The following is a 23,469-nucleotide window of genomic DNA, read 5'->3' as shown; positions in this document are numbered from 1 at the left end:
ATATCGACTATTTAGAACAGATATTTTCGAATTCTGTTATAAGATCGAGAAGAAATATAGCACAGTTGTAGTGAATAAAGTATTTGCGAATAAGGGCCAATACTGCTGGCATCTTTTATCATATTTATTAATAGTCGATTGATCCGCTTCAGTCCTAGGAGACGAATGAAAAGAATGGGAACAAGACAAAAGGCGGTTCTAATTCTAAATTGGTTTAGTATAGCTATAGACGACTCAAACGCACTGGCACGAGAATATTTTTTAGAAGTAGACAAATTAGAGGACATCACACTTTTTGAGACACACATGCACAAAACTTTATCGACCTCCTGAAGATCGGTGTTTAATTGACAGATAGTCGCAATTTCGTACGATTTTGCAAAGTTTGCCTCGCGGGACCGACCGATATCCACCAAGGCATAGGTTGCAGTCGTTAAAAAAACTAGATTCGCTGAGTGAAAAATAGCGAATTTTTCAACTTTTCAGGAAAGAATTTTTAATCAAACATTGCAAAATGGCAAATGCTGCCTCTTTTCAGGAAAGAGTATTTAATTAAGTAAAAGCCAATCAATAGGCCGTTGAAAATTGACAATTTCTGACATTTCAATTGCGCAAGAGTCTTTGCATCAAAATGATTTTTTTACTTTTCATGAAAATTCTTTTAATGAGAAGATAACCATTTACATGAAAAAATCGCAACAAAATACAATTTTGATATTGTTGTCCCAGAATCGAACAATGTTTCTTACCAAACTGTATATGACCGCATGCTGTTCGAAAGGTCTAGTTCTCTTCGTTCAAAAAATGTTACAAAACCGCAAATCGGCTGAAAATGACAATGTAGCTAATTTTGCTGTGGCAAAGGTCCCAAAAAATGTTTTTTTGCTTCAAATTTTCGTGTGTACATTACTTTGTATCGCATTTGTTATACTAGTTCATTTTAAAAGTTTAATATCACTGTAGCACAGTTGAATCATTATACCATTTTAACTATTGCTTTTCAAAGGACAATAACTTCTTTTAACGAATAAAAAAACTTACATTTTTCTAAAATAAACCTCCTCGAAAAATTAAAAAACTTGTACTGGGCACATTGACAGCCCCCTTGTGCATTTAAAATGTCCAACGGTATTCATTGTTAAATACCATAAGAAAATAGCTGTTAATTAAAAAAAAAAAATTCAGATTTTTTTTACACGGCTTCTCAAAATAGCACGAATTTTTTTTACACGGTTTCTCAAAATAACACGGATTTTTTTGAACGGTTTCTCGAAATAGCACGAATTTTTTTTACACGGTTTCTCGAAATAACACGGATTTTTTTTCACGGTTTTTTGCACGGAACGCATCCCCCGTGCAAAAAAAGAATTTGGTGTACATTATTTTATTTTTAAATGCTATGATATCAAAAATCTATGTGTTTATCCATTAGAATCTGTTCTTAGAAACATTTCTGAGCGAAATGAGCAAAAATTCTGAAAATTTATCGTGAGATGACTGAAATATAAGCGTTTAAAACTTGACTTTTCGTTACATACCATTTTTGTTGAATTTGCAACGTGCACCCCCATATCGAAAACAAGAACGTAGTCCTACGTCAAAAGCTGAGATTCGGTAGAAAAAATCAAGTGTGTAGTAAAGGTACCGAGGTAAAATTTTCAATGTATCAAAACCGTAGCGAAATCTTGTCTAAGCAACATTGTGTACAAACTGACGAATTTTTCTAAAGTTCTATTTTTGTACGTGTGTGGCAGTTCATTGGATGACAACGGGGCAGTCCTAGCAACGCTCGCTGCTTGTTGGAATTGTACGGACCAATCATGGCGCAGATAATTACTGCCTTTACTAAATTCATTATTTATGTTATTTGTAGTAATTGCCAGCGATGGGTTTACTCCGGATAGGGTAATGAGCCTATTTTCGTCATGTTTCTATTATCACCCTACCCATTTCAAGCCGTTGGTTAAAGCAGCATCTGCCATCTTTGTCCGACGTATTGGGTCAAATGGTAGGGCAACAATTGGGTTTCTTGATTTGAGTTTTCGTTGCACTAAAACACGAGCATTTCAACGTTTTCAGGGTATTTGTGTTATTAGATTAGTTCATAACAACGAAGCAATGTTGCTGCCAAATTAATACGCATTCCATCGATTGTACAGTTGTTAGTGAGGTACACACCTTAATAGGGTGGAAATAGGCACTTCATTCTATACGGATTCAGCTAAGATGATGATGAAGATGAATTTATGATTTTTTGATTCGATGTCGATAAGTAGTTAGAAGAAAATTTTCCGATTAGTTGCGATTTGGTGGAAGAAAGTGTTAGGAACCACCGTAAGCGCAAAAATTTTGCTTCTGGAAGCAGCCAGTGACGCAGGATCGAGATCACGATTCTGATGGCATTGTTTTACTTCTTCCGCAGAAAATAGAACCAAAAGACAGACAAAAATGGAGCTCCGAAGAACTGTTCCAGAAAAAAAACGGCGTGTGGCTCATATACTAATCCAGTGTCTGTGCGGTTGTCATAAATAGTGCATTTAACTTTTCGTCGCAAGATGACAGAATGAAAGTATACCAAAAATACTGAAACCTCGATACAGTTAGTTCCCTAATATTTCCACTGCGTACCAATGAAACGACGGAGAAACCGGACTACTGCAAAGGAAATTATCATGAAACAGTCATATATTTGAAGTTTGCCAGCTGCGAGAGGTGACCTTGTATTAGTCTGCCGAAAATTTTTCTTGAATGGAATTCACTTTGGAGAATATTGTGGACTAGCAGCTACTATTTCAACTTATCTATGCTAAATTTTTTTTTTCTAATTGGGCTAATGTCATTTATCGAGCTTTAGTGGACCAAAGCGAAAGTCCGCGGTAGTACAGGCAAGGAAAATACGAACGGTAATCGCATGCACGCGAGACAAACAAATTGCACGTTTTGTGCTATGGACCAACCATATCGCACTATCGGCGGAAATAGGCACCGAACCGTCTGCATTTACCTCTGTATCTAACAGAAAAAAGAATGGATAAACCTTGTCAAACTACTTATAATCTGAATGCATGCAAATCCTTGTATTGGCGTATGCTAAAAAAATCGATATCTCTCTTGTGAAGCTAGTGTACAAACGGAGCGGGACTTGTGTGATTGCTAATGAACATAATCACAATTTCGGTCACATATTATACACAGAGGGAAAGGTGCTCAAAATATACCAAACACATGGAGCTAGCTAGCACATCGCAGCCGTCGTATCGCTTGGACGGCGATTCTCCACTACCGATTGAATTAAATCATCTCTATCGTTATCAAGGCTTAATATATTTTCAAAATAGCAGGTTATACAATTACCTCGCTTGAACGGTTTGAGAAACTATTTTCTTTTCTCCACGTTTTCTAGCCTCTAACGAAACGTTTGCATGGGTGCATATGCATGCAAAGTATAATCCGGTTTTCGATTGCATCTGGAACAAATCTGTTGCTGGTTAGACATCTAAAGGCGTTCTGAGCTGCTTCAAAAGTGTTATTCTAAAATACAGAACATTGAGAAAAAAACAGTTCTTGTTTAACCACTGTTCTTCGCAGAACAAAAATTGTAATTTATTGCAACGCATAATCCTATTTCTTAATATGAAAGAAATTGGAGCTCAAAGAAATTGTTCACAATTATTTTAAGCCCGGACACACATTGATAACAGTGGACATCTTTCAAGCCACAGTAGAAACTGCATTGCGCCACGAGAGGGTTATCGCATACCAATGCTTACATCGTAAAACCGTAAAAGAAAGTTTGTGTTATTGATGCGAAGGCTTTCAATCTTTCAAGTTACTTTCAATATAATTTGTTTGTTTTCTGGCATACACTTGTACATACATCGAAATTCCGTGCGAAATTCCATGCGAAATTCCGCACGAGATTTTGCGCGAAGTTCCGTGAGAAATTCCGTGCAAAATTCCGCGTAAAATTCCGATTCGAAAATTTTGTGCGAAATTCCGTGCGAAACTCCGCGTGAAATTCCGTGAGAAATTCCGTGCGAAATTCCGTGAGAAATTCCGTGCGAAATTCCGCGTGAAATTCGGTGCGATATTCCGTGCAAAAGCAGGTGCGAAATTTCGGGCGAAATTCCATATGAAATTCCGCGCGAAATTGTCTACGCAATTCCGTGAGAAATATCGGGCGAAATTCCGCGCGAGATTCCATGCGAAATTTTGTTCGAAAATTCCCTGCGAAATTCCATGCAAAATTCAGTGCGAGATTCCCTCCGAACTGCTGCGCGTGATTCCGTGCGAAATTCCCTTGCAACTTCGTGCCAAATTCCGTACGAAATTCCGCATGAAATTCCGTGCGAAATTTCGCGTGGAATTCGGTGCGAAATTCCGTGCGAAATTCCTTGCGAAACTTCATTCGAAAATTTTGTGCGAAATTCCATGTGAAATTCAGTGCGAAATTCTGTACGAAATTCCATGAAAAATTCCGCGTGAAATTCCGATTCGAAAATTTTGTGCGAAATTCCGTGCGAAACTCCGCGTGAAATTCCGCAAGAAATTCCGCGTGAAATTCGGTGCGAAATTCCGTGCGAAATCAGGTGCGAAATATCGGGCGAATTTCCATGCGAAATTCCGCGCGAAATTGTCTACGCAATTCCGTGAGAAATATTGGGCGAAATTCCGCTCGAAATTCCATGCGAAATTTTGTTCAAAAATTCCCTGCGAAATTCCATGCAAAATTCAGTGCGAGATTCCCTCGGAACTGCCGCGCGTGATTCCATGCGAAATTCCGCTTGCAATTCCGTGCCAAATTCCGTACGAAATTCCACATGAAATTCCGTGCGAAATTTCGCGTGGAATTCGGTGCGAAATTAGGCGCGAAATTGCGTGTGAAATTTCGATCGAAATTCTGTGCAAAATCTCGAGTGAAATTCCGCGCGAAATTCCATGCGAAACTTCATTCGAAAATTTTGTGCGAAATTCCGTGTGAAATTCAGTGCGAAATTTTGTGCGAAATTCCGTGCGAAATTCCGTGTAAAATTCCGCGCGAATTTCGGGGCGAAATCAGGTGCGAAGTTTCGGGCGAAATTCCATGCGAGATTCCGCGCGAAATTCCCTACGAAATTCCGTGAGAAAATCTTGACAAAATTCCGCGCGAAATTCCATGCGAAATTTTGTTCGAAAATTCCATGCGAAATTCCATACGAAATTCCGCGTGAAATTCTGTGCACAATTGCGTGTAAAATCCCGCGCGAAATTTCATGTGAAGTTCCGCGTGAAATTTCGGGCGAAATTCAGTGCGAGATTCCGCGCGAAATTGCCTACATAATTTCGTGAGAACTTCTGAGCGAAATTCCGCGTGAGATTCCGCGCGAGATTCTGCGCGAAATTCTATGCGAAATTTTGTTTGAAAATTCCGCGCGAAATTCCGCGTGAAATTCCTCGAAAGCAGAATTGCTTAAAATTCCTCGTGAAATTTTGTGCGGAATTTCGCGTGAAATTCGGTGCGAGATTAGGTGCAAAATTTCGGGCGAAATTCCATGCGAAATTCCGAGCGAAATCCCCTACGTAATTCTGTGCGAAATTCCGGGCGAAATTTCGCTTGAAATTCCGTGTGAAATTTCCTGTGAAATTCGGTGTGAAATTCCGCACGAAATTTCGTTCGAAAATTCCGTGCAAAATTTCGTGTGAAATTGCGTGTGAAACTCCGTGCGAAATTCCGTGCGAAATTAAGCGCGAGAGTTCGTGCGAAATTCCGTACGAAAATCCGTGCGAAATTCCACACGAAATTCCGTGTGAAATTCCGCACGAAATTCCGTACGTAACTCCGTGCGAAATTCTGTGTAAACTGCCCCCCAACCGCATCCCCCCACCACCCCCCCCCCCTTTTGAAATTACGTGCAAAATTCCGTGCGAAACGTGAAACTCCACACTAAATTTCGTGCAAAATTCCGAATTTCGTGCGAATTTTCACTATTCTGTGCGAAATTCCGTGCGAAGTTCCGTGCCAAATTCCGCGTGAAATTCCTTGCGAAATTCCGTGCGAAATACTGAACGAAATTGTTTCGTGAATTCGCACGGAATTTCGCACTCAATTTTGCGGGGAAATTCGCATGGAATTTCGTAAGAAATTTCGAACGGAATTGTGCACATAATTTCGCACGGTATTTCGCACGGAATTTCTTACGGAATTTCTCAATGAATCTCTCACTGAATTTCTCACTGATTTAGCACGGAATTGCAAACGGAATTTCGCATGGAATTCCGCACTGCTGCAATTTCCAATGGAATTTCGCGTGGAATTTTGCATGGAATTTCGCACGTTTCGTTTTGTGGATTCTTTTAGAAAATAGACTTTTTTCACCTTGCTTCGGGTTTAAGGACACAGTAAATTGTTTCCTAGGATATACTGAGTAATGTAGAATAAAGATATTCTTTTGGCCGCGTGAAATTCCCTGTGACATTCCGTACGAAAATCCGAGCGAAATTCCCTACGTAATTCTGTGCGAAATTCGATGCGAAATTCCACGCGAAATTTCATGTGAGATTTCGTGCGAAATTCTGTGCGAAACGTGAAACTCCACGCTATATTTCGTGCGAAATTCCTTGCAAAATTCCGAATTTTGCGCGAATTTTCGAATTTCCGTGCGAAGTTCCGTGCCAAATTCCGCGCAAAATTTCTTGCGAAATTCCATGCAAAATTCCGCGCGATATTGTTTCGTGATCTCATTTCGAACTCAATTTTGCGCGGAAGCTAGCACGGGATTTCGCACGAAATTTCAAACGGAATTTCAAATAGAATTTCGCACGGAATTTCTCACGGAATCTGAAATTTTAAATTGAGTGTCGCACGGTATTTCGCACTGAATTTCTCACTGAATTTCGCACGGAATTTCGAAAGGAATTTCAAACGGAATTTCGCACAGAATTTCGAACGGATTTTCGCGCGGAATTTGTCGCACGGATTTTTGCTGGGAATTTCGGCTGGAATTTTGCTTGGAATTACGCACGGAATAGTTCTACAATTACGGAATTACGCACGGAATAGTTATACAGCGTACCCAAGGGGAGTTATTAATTTATTATCCATGTTTTTTTTTCAATTTCCGACCACTGGGCGGTGGCCCATCGCAAGCAAACCTGCGGTCCACTCGTTAGACAGCAAGGTTATTTATTTATCCCATTATGTCAATAACAGAAATTCTTAAAGAATAATAAATTATTTAGTTCTTATTTAAGACATGTTTAAATATAAATGTAGAATAGTAAATAGAGTCTTTTTTATTTGAATATGCAGTGAGAAAGATGGCATAAATATACTAAAAAATTAGTTCTAATGTTTTAAAAAAATCGCAAAAATTTACCCTTCATTGAAAATTAATGATTATTATAATTCTTGTGTTCAGTTCCATCCAAATACTATATTTGGTGCTATTTTTGGTTCATTTTGCCTTGTATCTATCGGCCTAATGACCATTCGGAAAGGCATCCTTCGGTCTGATGTTTTTCGGGCTAATGACCCAGTATGATTTTTTGGATATTCTATGTAAAACTTTAAATATCGTTTTTCTTGAAAATACTGAATAGCGCTTGTCGGAAACTAGCATAACGGTGACGATATATAATTCCTAATGATGGTGCTCTGTACACATGGAAGCATGGAAATGTGAGAGAATTAAACAAAATACACACATTGCAATTTCACCTTGTCCTCTGTAGGCAAAATAGAATTTTTGTGAAACGTATTTTACCGGCATATATTATTTTGTTAAGGAATTTTGTGCTCCCCAAATTGGTAAAGTGGAATTGGGATTATACGAACGCCATTTCACCGCCGATGGGGCATTGTTGGAGAATTTTGAAAATTTAAAATATCTTGGCTCGATGCTAGATGGTTCAGTGCTCGTAAGTTGACAGATGTGTATGACAGCTGAATTAGAATTAAATCGAGCTCATATTTTACCAGCCCTCTATCGAAAATATCACCATGCAACTCAATCAACGAAGAATTTGTTTATTTTTATAGATACATCAAAAGACTAGACAGAAAATCAAATTGCAAACTGCTGGATAAAACTAACCTTTCCCTAAAGCAGACCAGTGATCAGCGCTATAACCGGGACGTGGGAACATTGCAACCGGTTTCAATTTATTATTGGAATGTGCCAGAGCGCACGTATGTACCTAACCTAGCCCAATCTGGATGAGTTATTCATCCGCCATGAAAACGGTTCCCCCTATGTTACTAACGAAATTTGAGCGTCCACACAACTTTTGATCGGAACCAGCGGAAATTTTCACGATATGACGCGGTATTTGGTTTATTCAGGCCGAACAAATTTGACCGTTGATGCTTGATTCCAACAGTATTACAGATCAGTCGGTCGGTGTTGAATGTTGCGCATAGCCACAAGGGGTCGCTCTTAAACTACGATCAGATATATTTTTCGGAAAAATATATTTACCTAACCGCAAACCAACGCATAATAGAAATGTTAGATTTCTGTTCCAACATTTGAAGCTACGCACCTAACCGCAGGATTTATGAATGATCCCCTTATTCATAGGCCACGGTTCGCAGTTGCTTGTTTTGGGTAAATTTAATATCAAAAATGTACTCGACCGAATAGGGAGATGAAGTGCGCACATTATTGACTCGTACAAATCTAGGCTATAGTATAATGCGGCCACTCTAAACAGTGTCACTCAACTGGCAGCCAGATTTGCGTACACCTTTCAGTGGAGAGTTACACGATGATAAAATATGGCAGGAACAGTCTCACCATTTTGGTCTATGGCGTGTCGCATTCGGTCGACAGAAAGGGTTTATGCGGAATATTTCCCGCTGGAGAATTCAAGCACATATCAGCTAACGTAAACACCGGTACATTTGATTGAACTTTTAGTTTATTGAATTTAAATCCACTGAAAGCTCGGTTGTACTACGGGATACATCGCGATTTTTCCTCGGCTTTGATACATCGAATTCGAATGATCGAAAGTTTTTCCTACACTCCGAAGTACATATTCGTTGGGGATTTTTAAATTTGAAACCACGCAAACATATCCCCTGTTCTTTTGATGATTGAAGATGTGAACTCTTGCCATGAATATGTTCGAAGTAGAATAAGCAATCAGGACGAATTGGCTCAGATCTGAGGTGCCAGGCTCCCCGTTATTAGAAGATTTGTCTTTTTAGCATCCGCAACCAATAAGTTAGTTTGGGATTGGTTTGTAATGAGACGAAAGCTTAAGTAATCAAAATGATGATATTTTATTGAAAATCACACATTTTCTGAGAAATACAACTTCAATGACCCATTTGCTCCACCATTTGGACTTATTTGCAGCTTCTCAAATCACCTTACTTATTTGCTGCAAATTTCAGTTGACAGGGTATTTTCGGGAGAGTTGCCGCGTCGGGAGAGCTCGTATATGGGATCACTTTTATACGGTAATATAATATTGTGAGATTGTCTTTTGAAGAATTACAACACTGGAGATGTAAAATAACGATCATTTGCGTCAGGTATATGTTCTTAATAAGATGTATCGACAAGCTAACGGACCTAACACAGTGACATAGGATTATGAGTCTATTTATCTATATATTTAAAGGGCGGTTTGCATCTAAGTATTAGTTACTTCGGTTTATTCGTTAATATACTAATTGTCGTGAACGCATTGATTTGTTGTGATGTCAATATTTGGATAAAAACGAAACTTTTAACGAAATGATGCTTTTTCAAAATGAATCTTTCAAGAACAAACAACAAAGTTATATAAACTTATTGTTGGGAGAAACAGCCAAAAACTGCCCCCTACCAACACATAGATATATATCGCTGGTACAACAATATAGATAAATAATACCCTTAAATAAGTTATTCCAACTAAAACGTTGCACAAGGTTGCGAAAGTAAAACATTTTTAAAATGTTTCTAGAAATGGTAGTACCCCGTTAAGAAGAGTGAAGTTGCTAACCGATTTATAGATGTGGTCAAACTTCATGAAGCTCAGCTTATTTATTTATTTATTTTCGTCAAGCACATGTAGACTACATAGCATGGTATTACAATATTTGCTTATATACTGCTGAAGACACCTAATCAGAAAACATCAACATCGTAAGAAATACTTCTGTTAATCATTTGTCAGTTTGTGACCACGGTGCGGCGTCTTACCTGCAAATGCGGCATCTCTCCCGCAATGACTTTTTTTTAAAATGATTTTTTTGTTCGTCACAAAAACCATTCGACAGTATTTTAGAAACTTGTCCCATTCATAAAAATGATTTCATCAAATATTGAACGGTTTACTCTGATGCGGGATCGATTTTTAGAAATGTGCGTCTGTCCCTAAATTACCCTAATTGAAAATAGTCCTAGAATGAACAGAATTTGGGGCCGTTAAATGGATTAGTGTTCTTTTCGATCCTTCCAGTTGAAATATTTAATGCAATTATAGTACCTTTCAGATGTAGTGGCAGCTTTTCTAATCTGACCAATAGTTCACGGGACCTTTGAATGCCTAAATGAACTTGCGTTTCTCTATGCACTGTTATTCATTGGCGTGCGCACGGAGGGGCTATAGTCATCAGGAATCAGTAGCGTCTGGTTCAAATGGCACGTTCTCCATGTTGATCGAAGATTTGTGCCTTGCCAAGAATCGTCTTTTCATCATTCTCCTGATGGGAAGGATTGGGGAAGTGGTAAGGTTAGGAAAACATCGACACAGAACAATTCAAACAGAGCATTCTGCACCCCCGGAGTGATGCTGAACGATCTGCAGGTGCTACAACAGCAGGAATAAAACTTCCAACCCCCGGAGGGATTTAGAACCCTTACTCAAACAGTGAGCGGATATATCAACATTCCCGAGGGGATATTGAGATAACATAACACCCCCGAAGAGATATTGTCTCGAAGAGCATATCCTTAAATTTCAGCTCTCTGTACATAGGTTCATCTATGTATGGAGAACCAAAAATCCGGATACGCAATTGCATTAATACAATTGCATATCAAATGATAGGGTTCGTCGCGGTTGCGGTAATTACCGCAACCGCGCGGTATTTACCGCACCCGCACCGCAAAATCTGCGGTGCGGTGAGACACTTTTTCCCGCAGATGCGGTGCGGGAAAGAGCTTTTACCGCGCGGTTTTACCGCAACCGCACCGCAAAAAAATGATAAAGTGATAATTTTGATTATTATAATTGATAAAGAAAGAAAATCTAGCTGTGTCCGAAATATTTTGACGCTATTATTTTTACTACATATTTTGGACTAGTTATTTTATACTTCTAAGTAAAACTTCACAAACTAACCTTTTCAAATATATAAAATGCAAGATCCAAATAGAGACAAAATTATTAAATCATTTAAAAACAATACATGTTTACTCTTAAATCCAATTTAAAAGTGAATCACTTCTCTCGATTTCTGTTGGAAATCGTGGAATTATGAATCGTTTTCGATATCAATTTGGTAAACACGTGATCAAACGTGATCACCCTAGTGAGAAATGTTGGTGTTTACCAAATTTTCCTCCTTAGGGTGAAATATAGCATAGTGCTTTCGAATAGGCCTGCTAAGCCAAGACAAGTCTCGGCTTCACTGTGTCTCATCGGCATAAACAGAACTTCTGCTCGGACGGGACGTCACGTTTGATCAGTCGTTCGATTGAAACACAAAGTGTGTTTTAGTTTTAATGGATTTGCGTCAAGCCGGCGCTAATCTATTCCGACAAAAAGTTAGTGTCGGTTTCTGATGAGGCGAAGCCAAAACGCAACTGTGTAAGAAATAAGGATTTCTGCCCTCAAGTGCAAAGACTGGTTTTGCCAACAAATTTTCACCCTAGTGTTTACCAAATTTTCCTCCTTAGGGTGAAATATTGCATAATGCTACATAACTTTTTTTCGCGTACTTCCATTCAAATTTACTATAATTTTCCACCAAATTAGGTCCTAATATTTTTCAGCCGACTATTTTGTAGCTTTTTTAAAGCTTTTGTTGCCAAATACCACATAGTTTGACTCCCGTTCACTTTAATTGAAGTTTTTGCCATTGGCTCTTTGGCAAAATATTAGAGGAAAATATATTAAATGCTAGAACTTTCGAACCAGTTTTTAGAAAATTACACTTAATTCATTTTAAAGGGAGCAATCTTAGTTTTAAAATGATAATACATCTGTTTCTTGAAGAATGCGGAAGTTAGAGTTTTGGGATATTTGCTGTATGCTACAAATCATACATTTTTTGCAGTTTTTCTAATGTTCAATAATTCTGTGCCGGTTGAGACCGGACTCCTGATTAGATGTAATGTATAGACAATTTTTTTTCGTCAAATATGGCGTCGTTCTTATTAATGAAATACAATATGTTTTTATTTCACTGTATTGGAATATATGCGCTACTATATAGAAGTACTGGTATTTCGACTTTAAATTTTTTTTGGTGAAATTCCGATAAGAATGAAAGGTGGTTTACTACGTAAATGCGAAAATCATCCATTTCATTTTCATATGTCAAAAACATTGAAAATATGAAAATTTAAAGAAAAAAATATGCAACTTCATTTCTTACTATATTTTTATTCCACATTTTTCAATTAAATGAATAGTTGCTAAAATAATAGTTTTCCTATTACTGCAGTTGAACGTTTTTGAATGTATAATGTTTGCCTTAAAATGCATGGAATTTTATTAATAGAAAATGCAAAAGTTGATTTTTTCATAAACATTACATTCTGAGGAGTCTCTTAAAGTTAAATTTCGTGTGAATAAGAATAACATTTTATTATATATGGTTACACAAATGTACAATTTTTCGACACCAATTTTAAAAATATAAAAATTTTACCGCATTTACCGCATTACCGCGCGGTGCGGTGCGGTAAATAAAGTGCGGTTGCGGTAAGCGGTGCGGTTTTATTATTTTTTTGCGGTTGCGGTGCGGACAATCCATTTACCGCCCACATCCGCACCGCGACGAACCCTATCAAATGATATGATGTTCCGTAATCGGATTCACAAAGATCACATGAATAATACTCAGCGCGCTGAATACTAGTCATGTGATAATTGAGTTTGCAATGTCCAGTCAGTGCCCTGACCAGAATACTGCAGTTGTGCTTGGAAAAATGCAGAAAAATCTTTGTTTGAACGCAAGTTTGCAAGCTACTCCAATGGTTGGCATGTTCGAATGCAGTCCAAGAGCGAATCTTGTGCTTTATCCAACTTATTGACAGTGGTAGAACTGGTTCTGGAACAACGAAATCAGTCGCAGCGCCAGCTCTAGCTAATTCGTCCGCCCATTCATTTCCAGTAATACCGGAATGACCGGATACTCATAGAAGGTAGATAGCATTTGAAATGCTAAGTTCTTCGATTTGAGTTCGACATGCGATTACTAATTTCGATCTCGAATCTGCCGAACTAAGTGCTTTCAGGGCAACCTGACTGGCAGAGCAAAAATAAATTCTTTTACCGCAAATTCTCTGTTGAAGTGCGGATTGTACGCCACACAGAATCGCAAAGATTTCTGCTTGAAATACGGTACAGTATCTACCAAGCGAATGAGATTGGTTTAATCTCATTTCATGACAATAGACACCAGCACCGGCTCGGCCCTCCAACAAAGAACCGTCAGTATAACAAACTACGTATTCCTCAAGTTGTCGCTCCATCCAACCAGACAGCCATTCCTCGCGAAAAGGAATTCTCACATTGAAAGTTTTGAAAGGAAAACTACATGTGAGTGTAAGGTCACTGGGAGCAAGTGTACATTCATACCAAGTAACCATTTGGGGCCACAGTCTTGTGTGGCTAGTTACACGATCTATTGGGTTACTGTTCCAGAGCCCAGTAACCTTAAGACGGTGTGCACAAGAAAGTGCTTCTTGTTTCAGAAACACATGTAGTGGTTTCATGTTCAAGAGTGCCTCGAGAGCAGCAGTAGGTGTTGTCGAGAACGCACCAGTCATCGCCATCAAGACCATCCTCTGAAGATGGTTTAACTTTGATTGGATTGTCATGACTTCTCCCTTCTGCCACCAAACAAGGCACCCGTATGCCAGTATTGGTCTAACAATTGTTGTGTAGATCCACTGAATGTACTTGGGTTTGAGTCCCCAAAATTTGCCGAAAGCCCGTCTACATTGGCCAAAGGCCATGCAAGCTTTCTTGATCCTGAAATCGATGTGAGCTGTCCAATTAAGTTTTGAGTCGAGAATTACCCCAACGTACTTAACTTGATCTTCGACAATAATTTCAGAGTAAAAAAACTGCAATGGACGAGCTCCGGTTGTAATTCTTCGTTCCGTGAAAAGCACCATTGATGTTTTATTTGGATTAACTGATAGTCCAACATGAAGACACCACTGCTCAACAACATGTAAGGCTTGTTGCATCGAATCAAAAAGTGTGTTAATGCAAATACCGGTGATCATTATATGATAATCATCGGCGAAACCATACGTGGGAAACCCAAGCTCATTTGGTTTTCTCAACAAGCTATCGGCGACAAGGTTCCATAGAAGTGATGACAATACGCCACCTTGAGGACATCCGCAGACACTCAGTTTCCTTATCTCTAGGGGAACTGGGGGTAAGACGGACATATTAAGCATATACTGAAATATAACATAGTAAGAGCATGTTTTGTCAACATGTAATACTCTATGTTGTAGCTCCATATGTTGGCTTTGGAGTGCCCAGAGGAATTATATTACAAAAATCAATAAGTAACATTTTTTAAAAAAGTGGAAAGCGAAGAAATATCTGCACTTTTCCAGACTGCGGGTGAAACGGACATATGGCGGGGGTAAGACGGACATGCTGCAGAAAGGATAATCACAATGCAAAATATTAAAATTTACTGTTTCTTGCGGATGTTTAGAATGGATTGTGGTTCTTCTTAATATATATATGTTCAATTTGAGGTGAAAAATGACGTTTTGGGGTTCGATTTAGAGTTGAAGCAAATGATGTATTTTCTAATATCGTTTTTGCCGTTGTCATAAAGAGAGCTAGACAATCAGTTCCAATGATCAGTCATAATCACTTATACAAAACTGGAAAGTTATATATTAAACGCGTAATTGGTAACATTAGTTCTTCGATGACACACAGCCAGAGTATGGGACCTGCACAAAATCGTCTACCAGGTTCTAGGAATTCCGTAGGCACATTAACGTACATCCTGCAGTCTACTGCATATGAGACTTCAGCTAACTTGATGGTTCTTCACATTTGACTGCTTTAATTTCGTTTCTACGGGCGAGACATTCATAAAAAGGATGAATCAATAGAATTAATCAAGACTGTCCGTCTTGCCCCACCAGTACACATATTTTTTAAACGTTTGTACTTATTAACGCATAAATAAACTTACTTGTTATTTTCCACGAAGGTGTCACTTAAGAGTTACTTTATCGAAATAAAGGAAAAAATCCGCGAAAGAATTGATTTTTTCATCGCTAAACCTTAAAATCGGAAACTTGAAAATTACATCCACACGAAACTGCACTTCTGATTATCAATATTTGCTTAAATTGTACACGTTTAGCAGCATTCAAGGCCTACTAAGTGTTTCGTAATTCAAGGTTACCCATAATGATAGGGTACACATACAATGCAATTGAAGTTTTAATTTTATATCCCTAAAATAACCATGTGTCCGTCTTACCCCACCTGTCCGTCTTACCCACAGTTCCCCTACTTGTCTTAACGATGAGCACAGATGTCGGTTGCTAAGCATTGCGTGTATCCAGTTCGTGATATATGAAGGTGACCTCGTGCTGTTTCCAAAATGGATTCGAAAGACACGTTGTCAAAAGCACCTTCAATATCGAGAAAAACTCCTAAACTTGATTGTTTTTGTGAAAAAGCTTTTTCAATGTTGTAGACAACATTGTGTAATAGGGTGGTAGTAGACTTCCCCCGCTGATATGCATGTTGCATTGCATGCAGCAGGTGCTCACCCAAGCTACCATCCCGAATGTAGTGGTCGATTAAACGTTCCACTGATTTGAGAAGAGAGGTCAGACTGATCGGTCTAAAGCTCTTTGCCTCCTCATAAGTGACGCGGCCACCTTTGGGAATGAATTTGACAGTTATTTCCCGCCACGCTAATGGAATGTATCCTGTTGCAAGACTACAAGTAAGCACCTTTTTCAAAATATGCTTGAAGTGTTCATATCCTTTTTGTAGTAGAACTGGAATAATTCCGTCCTTTCCCGGAGACTTATACGGAGCAAAACTTTCAATCGCCCATTTGATCGATTCGGTTGTCACAATTCTACGAGCAAATGTCCAAGAATCAGAAGCAAGAAGAACTCAGGGGCAGTCGTCAGTGTTGGCCAAGTACAACCTGTAAAGTGTGTGTCAGAAAGACAGTTTAGTACTACATCTTCGTCAGACGAGTATTCACCATTAGCAATTCTAATGGAACTGACATGAAAGTCTTTCGATTTCCATAGTAACTTATTCAATCTACTAGTCTCGTTGAGACCTGAGACATTTGTGCAGAGGCTTTTCCAACCACTTCGCTCAGAGGATCGAAGGACATTTCTGTATGCTTTGCGAGCCAACTTAAATGCCTCCGACCCGTCCCTGCGTCTGCGATTCCAAGCTCTTCTACATCACTTATTGAGTCGAACAAGTTCGGTATTCAACCAAGGTGTTCCTCTAGAAGCACGCATAACTCGAAGCGGTATGCTGCTACTATGAGTGAGCTTGTTTTATCCACGACCTCATCCAAATCACTTGGAAATTCAATCGTCGGAAGATACCCATGAAACCTAGCCGCCAAGCCCTTTTCATGGAGGTCCCAGTTCGTAGATTTGGGATTACGATAGGTGACGATATCTAGCGAGACGTCTAAATGATCAAAGACGATGTACTTATGATCAGATAACGACGATTCGAGCTCGTTTGGTACGAGCCAGTTTGCCAACTCATGCGTAATACCATCAGAGCAGAGAGTTACATCTAACACCTCTTCTCTGCCAGATGTAGTGACAGCTTTTCTAATCTGACCAATAGTTCACGGGACCTTTGAATGCCTAACTGAACTTAATGCGTTTCTCTACGCACTTTTATTCATTGGCGTGCGCACGGAGTGGCTATAGTCAGTGGCGGATCCAGGGAGAGGGTCCTGGGGGTCCGGACCCTCCCCGATTTTTTTTAACTTCTTGAGAAATTTTAAAATTGTTTCTATTTTAAATTCGTTTTAAACTCAAAACCATTCTAAACCAGATTAGACCACTAAAACTGATGTTAATTAAATGAGGGTATTACATATTATGTATTGTACAATAAATATTTCAAAATCGAAATTTCGGACCCCCTCCGAAATTTTTTCTGGTTCCTGGCAATAGTCTCCCCTAATGTTCTGCAATTTTTCAAAAATGTTCTTATGTTTTAATTGCCGCAAGGTTCTACTCTATCGATTTTGTTGGCTATTTTCGGCAAATTTGAGACTAAGAGAAACGAAAGCAATGAAATTGAAAGACGGATAGGTATTCTAGAGCGAATCAGTTATAAACTTAGAACGGAAAACTAGAACTAGGCAGGCTCATATAAGCATGGTCGAAAGGAAATGTGAAGATCCTTTCGATCATGCCCATATGAGCCTGCCTAGTTCTAGTTTTCCGTTCTAAGTTTATAACTGATTCGCTCTAGAATACCTATCCGTCTTTCAATTTCATTGCTTTCGTTTCTCTTAGTCTCAAATTTGCCGAAAATAGCCAACAAAATCGATACAATTTTTCAAAAAGGGAACATACATAAATGACGTAGCATTATATGGGAGAGGGGGGAATTTTGCATTTTGTGATGATGTGTTACGAAGAGGGGGTTGGGGGTCATGTCGGGCTACGTAGCTTTTTTAAAGGGGAAAAACTAACATCGTTCTTCATTTAAAAAAAAAAAATACGTGGTCAGGGGGGGAGAGTTACCGTGAAGCTACGTAATTACCAGGGGGAGGGGGGGTTTAGAGGTTTGCGACGAAATGCTACGATGGGGGAGGGGGGTGTTAAAAATTACTCCAAAAATGCTACGTCATTTATGGATGGTTCCAAATTTTAAGTATGATTAAAATGTTGAAGACATACGAGAAAAATGTGCAATTTACTGTATATCCCATTTTGTTTAAGCAAGCAATGTAATCTTAAAACGCCTATATTACTATTGATAAAATCAATAGTTGGCGCAAGTTCGTTGAAATGAGGAATCTCTATCGATAACAAGATAAGGTTGCTGAGAGGAAGCGGTAACTGTAGCAAAGATTCGATTACCGACTTCAAAATATAAGAGTGCTGGTGATCAATTTCATTTTTTGCTTTGACTAAAAATTATAAACTTTATATTGCGAATGATTAATGCATATATGGCGATTCCAGGAGGTATTACATGGAAAGCGATAACAAAAGAAACTTTCAACTTTCTTTTAAAATTTAACAGAAATATAATATCAGAAAATATTTTAGGAGTTATATAGATGTTATTAGTTTGGTCAACAACTTATTCAACGACATTAAATTAGCTAGAGCTAGAGAAGTTATAAAAATTTTAGTTATGAAAGAATTTGGAATATATAGATAGGAAAGCTTCTGTTGCCGTGAGACATGTTGGTAGATTTGAGCAATTCGTAGTAACTTTGCCTAAGCTCAACTCCTACCAGCAGAAGATAAAACATTAGTCCGGAAGATTTGAGGCTTGTTCCTAATGACCCTTTCATTTCGTGTTTACGGATCTGTATATTTTAATTCCTTGCTTTCTCTAAGAAGTAATCTCTAGCTAATTTAATGTTGCTAAACGGATAAAAAGAAAATAAATGCAAGAACTCTTCCTTATATCAATGAGAAATATGAAAATAGGTTTTTGGGATGCATCTTTAAAAAAATGGTTTGAATCAGTTTATAGTTTTCATGTTATTTTATTCCTTTTTTTATTTCGACTGTGTTAGTCACATTTTCTTTTTTACATTTTAACGACATTCAATTAGCTAGAGATTACTGGGTAGGGAAAGTTATGAAAATTAGAGCCATAGTACTCAAGTGAGAGCAAGGATGTGAAGTAAACAGATCGGAAAACTAGAAGTGGCAGGGTCATTAGAACAGGCTCAATATCGTACGGGCTTAATCTTTGTCTTCTGTTAATGAGGGTCGAGCTTAGGCAGTATAACTACGAATCATCCGAGCTCACTAACATGTGTCCTGGTAACGATAGACGTGTCCATCTTTACCGTGACAATCGACACGGTAAAGATGGACACGTCATTATTCAATTTCACGACACGTCGCTATTCAATCTCAAACTTTAAAAATCGTTTTTCTCGGAATATGCTAAATGGCACTTGTCATAAGATAGCACAACAGCGACGCACCGGGATCTTATGGAACAATCCTTGAACTAACATAGTTGTGCTTGCCAGTTGATTTGTTAGAAAATTAGGGTATAATATCGATTTTAATAAATAAGTGTTTTTCGGTAATTTTATTTTCTTTCGCTGTTTTCGTTTTTTTTTTAATAAAAAAGGGAAAGTGTATATATAATATTTATTCACGTCAAACTTTGAACTACAATGAAAAAAATATTAAAAGTAATTAATTAAATCTAGAGATATTTGGCAAATTTTGGGGTTATAGTGTTTGAGGGTTAAAGCACAATTTATGAAATGTTTTAGGGTGTTTGGGTTAGGTAGAAACATGATTACTTCACAGTTGTTGAGTATAATTATATTACTGTTTTGTATTACGAATTCCGATTAACATCGCCAATTTATCATGTACAGAAAGAACTAGGCATGGCGAACAGTAAGCCATATTGCGTTTATTTCAGATAGTCACTGGCATTCAATTCAATCTCCAACTACGATCGACTTTGCTGTTCGTCGGAACTCTATCTCTTTCTATTACTGCTCACTGGAAAACTGAAATTTTTGTGCGTGTTTGGTAAAAAAAACCTGTGTGTTCATTCAATATTTTCTCGTTCTTTTTTCTTCCTTTCTGCTCTCCTTCAAACGTGAATTACTGTGGATGTTTACGTCTTCTTACATTTGTGCATTGAATGAACGCAATCAAAAATACCTTGTGCCTGTGACAAATCGCCACCAAAAAATATATAACCGTGACTGTGTAATGCTGCCGAAACTTTTGTACTGACGTATGCGTTCTGTTCCTATTGAAAATCTCTAATCGTGCTCAATCACTACTTAACCACTTATGTCTGCGTGTGTATTTGTATCTTTTTTTTTATTTTTTTTTTTGCATGAAACCGACCCACTAAATCGAAAAACGCTTCATCATCATTCGTTTCACCATGTTCGAATTATTTTCCCATGTGGTCCTGCTGGCGGTGCGGCGTGAAAAAAAATCACCCGTACCGATGTGCGCCATAACGATGAAACGATGACACACGCGAAAAAAAAATATCACTAATCGGCACTGGAAATCCAAACCACGCCGGTCCCCCCAAATGGGTGATTTATCGTTCCATGCTTTCCCTGCGGGTTGTTGCTAATCGTATGCTATCACGGCACAATCAACTGAATATGAATTGTGATTAACAACAACAATGCCAATTGTCCTTTCCTATACTTGATCACTCGAATCACATCTGCACTGTTGTGTGTCCTGTACTTTCGCTCCATCGGTGTCTCACTTTCACACTTACCACGTGCACTACTGGTTTTTTTATTATTGTACTCTGTATGGGTGCGCGTGTGTGTGATGGGAATTGTTTGTGCTTTGCCTGCTGTGAAAAACCGTACCCATGTCCGTGCGTGTGAATATACGTATATACGTATCGATACGTGTATGTGTGCGTTGATATGAATGTCCTGTCCGGGTGCTTCCCCGGGGGGATACTCTATTGTATGGACACGGCTGTGAATGAACTTCCGAGTCCACATGTGGCGTTCTGATAAATTGAAAAATCTCCACCCACCCTGTGTGAACTTCGCCTGAAAAATTACGTCCATCGATATCTCCGGCTGTGGCACTGCCGTTGTAATTAATACCGGATCGCTCATGCTCTTGTAAACTTGATAACACGAAATGAACAAAAATCAATGATAAAACCGAACCGAACCGAACGAACGAAATAAATTGCGATTTTGCACCGTTTGACTGCCGCCTCAAACATCATAAATAAATTTATCATACGAACGCTATCTTTGCAACATCCTGTCGCTTCTGCCGACATGGAAATGCATCCTGCTCCTATTAATTCCGACAATCGCCAACCCGGTGCGCCATTTGTGATACGCTATGGAACCAATCCCACTGACGCGTCACTTTTCCATCTCCTTACCACTACCCCCACACTGTACTTCTCACCGACCCCACGAACCTCCCGCAACCGCTGGATGTAATAAAAACTTCTTATCACTTTCAACGATTCTTCCATTCGCACGATTGAAATGATAAAAAAAATATCCACCCCGCGTAATCATCATTTGCTGTCGACGATATTTGCTCGCTCGGCGGTGTCCTCATTTCGCGTGTAACTCTTCTGGGCTGGAAAAATGATGACAACTGGGGAATGCAACTTCATGCATCGAAACAACAACAACGAAAAAAACAAACACCTCACAAAACATATGCGGAAAAATATGCTTCTCCCTGGGCTCAACGATTCGCTTACTCATCGGATGTGGATTTACTTAATACCTACTTGCATTCCGCTTGGTTCGAACAGCATGGGACCCGACCCATTATGGTAAGTTCGGTATCGGAGGCGGTCACATTTCGATGCCACAGGCTGTTGTCATTAGCGGTTCGTGCATGAATGATTATTATGACTCGGTTGCACTTGGTTTAGTAGATCTAGATGAGGAGCTGTCGTACATATTTTTCTACTTCGCACATATAATGACTCCCGCGCAACATTGGTTTGTATGGGTAACGTTTGGTAACATTCACTTGAAAAATATTGGATTGTGTTTCGTTATTCAAGAATTCAAGAGAACGTTTCATGGGACTATGGAGAAACATTAAGCCGTACAATTGTTTATAGACTGCGTAGAAAAAAGCTATTTTTGTAAACTCATCCTGCCTAGCCCTGAAACGATTCCTAGTTCAATCACAAGTGCCAGCTCCAAATTTTTATCGTTAGGCACATTCGTAAATATGAAAAAGAACACTTTTATTTGTAAATTAAATGTTATGCTTTACCGTAGCTTTCTCTTCTCCATGAAATCCAAAAAAGTACCTGGTCAACGAAATAGGTGTATTGTAGTTAAATGCATTAAAAATTTTCTAATCCAATGATTTCAAGACTATAATATTTTTAACATCTAGTAGCCTGTGTAATAGGGTGACAATGATTTATATGAAATTTTTTTTTCGCAACCTACACCCTCTAGCGTCGTTCCAAATCATGAAAAAATGTCACTGTCCAAATTTGAGCGAAATCGGTTAACCCCTCACCTAAAGAGCTTAAAGTTTGTATGGGATTTTTGGCCAAAATGTATGGGGAAACACTCGCAGTTCACAAAATCGCCGCTAGAGGTCGCTGTAAACTTCCGATCCCTGACCTAGGAAAGAGTTAAGCTTTTGAAGATATGCTGAACAAGTTTGTCGAAGACTGCAAGACAATCCAACCAACCGTTAAAGAGTTATTAACGTTTAAATTTGGATACTGCTGCTTAACATTCGCAAAGGGCGTACTCCGCTTATCTCATGTGTGTGAACCACGAGTGAAGGTGGGATAAAGTTAGGAAAAACTCATATATCTCTGAAACGATGAGAGATAGAAAGCTATGATGTTCCACAAAGTTGTAGAGGAATAAAAGGACTTTTTGGTTTCACTGGAAAGTTTCAGGATTTCTCCGCAAGGTTGCGGTAGTGAGCCAAGCAATTTAAAGGGAATACTCCTATCTGTACAACGGTAAGAGATGGAGCATTTGAATGTTCTACAAAGTTGTAGAGTAGCAAAAAATATTTTCTTTTCTCATTTGAAAAATGCAGAATTCTATCACATGGTGGCGCCAGTGATCAAAATTAATTCAAGGTAATACTCCTATCCATACAATGGTAAGAGCTAGTGCAATATGATGTTCTGCGAAGTTATACAGTATTTCAAAGGCTTTCGTGTCTCGTTGTAAAAATAGAATTTAGGCCGCTTAGTGGTGCAAACAGCATAGAGTATGAATATATTTTAATACACCTTTTGAATGTTTTCTAATTTTTTCGAATTTTTACTCCTATTTCTTGTGCAGAGATTCTTTTATTATACATAACATGTTACAAAGTTTTCTTAAGACTATCATGCTATGATAAACCTATATTCTTAAATTTCTTCGTAACCCCATTTATATTTCTCCTGTTGCATTCATTTATATAGCATTTTTAATTTTTTTAACTAACTGTTGACTAACTTTTAGAGCGCTCTTGTCTCAGAGATGTCGTGTATAGTGCCGCGTGTCAGTGCTCGTTTATTACCTCTCGCAGAAGAAGCGTACACAATGCT

The 23,469-nt window shown here is 38.6% G+C and overlaps 1 protein-coding gene across 4 annotated transcripts in view; it reads left to right on the top strand.

Moving 5' to 3' along the window:
• The window catches only part of LOC131683828 (ras-specific guanine nucleotide-releasing factor 2-like), a 542,029-nt gene that overhangs the window by 179,128 nt on the left and 339,432 nt on the right, over positions 1-23,469 (top strand). For 2 of the 4 annotated variants that reach the window (XM_058966164.1, XM_058966163.1), the window contains exon 17: positions 21,697-21,717. The exons of the other annotated variants lie outside the window; for them this stretch is intronic. In XM_058966164.1, the coding sequence (XP_058822147.1) occupies positions 21,697-21,717 (21 nt within the window). The remainder of the gene's footprint in view (positions 1-21,696; positions 21,718-23,469) is intronic. 4 annotated transcript variants of the gene reach the window in all.

The sequence above is a fragment of the Topomyia yanbarensis genome, chromosome 2 (assembly GCF_030247195.1).
Source record: "Topomyia yanbarensis strain Yona2022 chromosome 2, ASM3024719v1, whole genome shotgun sequence".
Lineage (NCBI taxonomy): Eukaryota > Metazoa > Arthropoda > Insecta > Diptera > Culicidae > Topomyia > Topomyia yanbarensis.
This window is presented reverse-complemented; position numbering and strand designations above follow the sequence as displayed.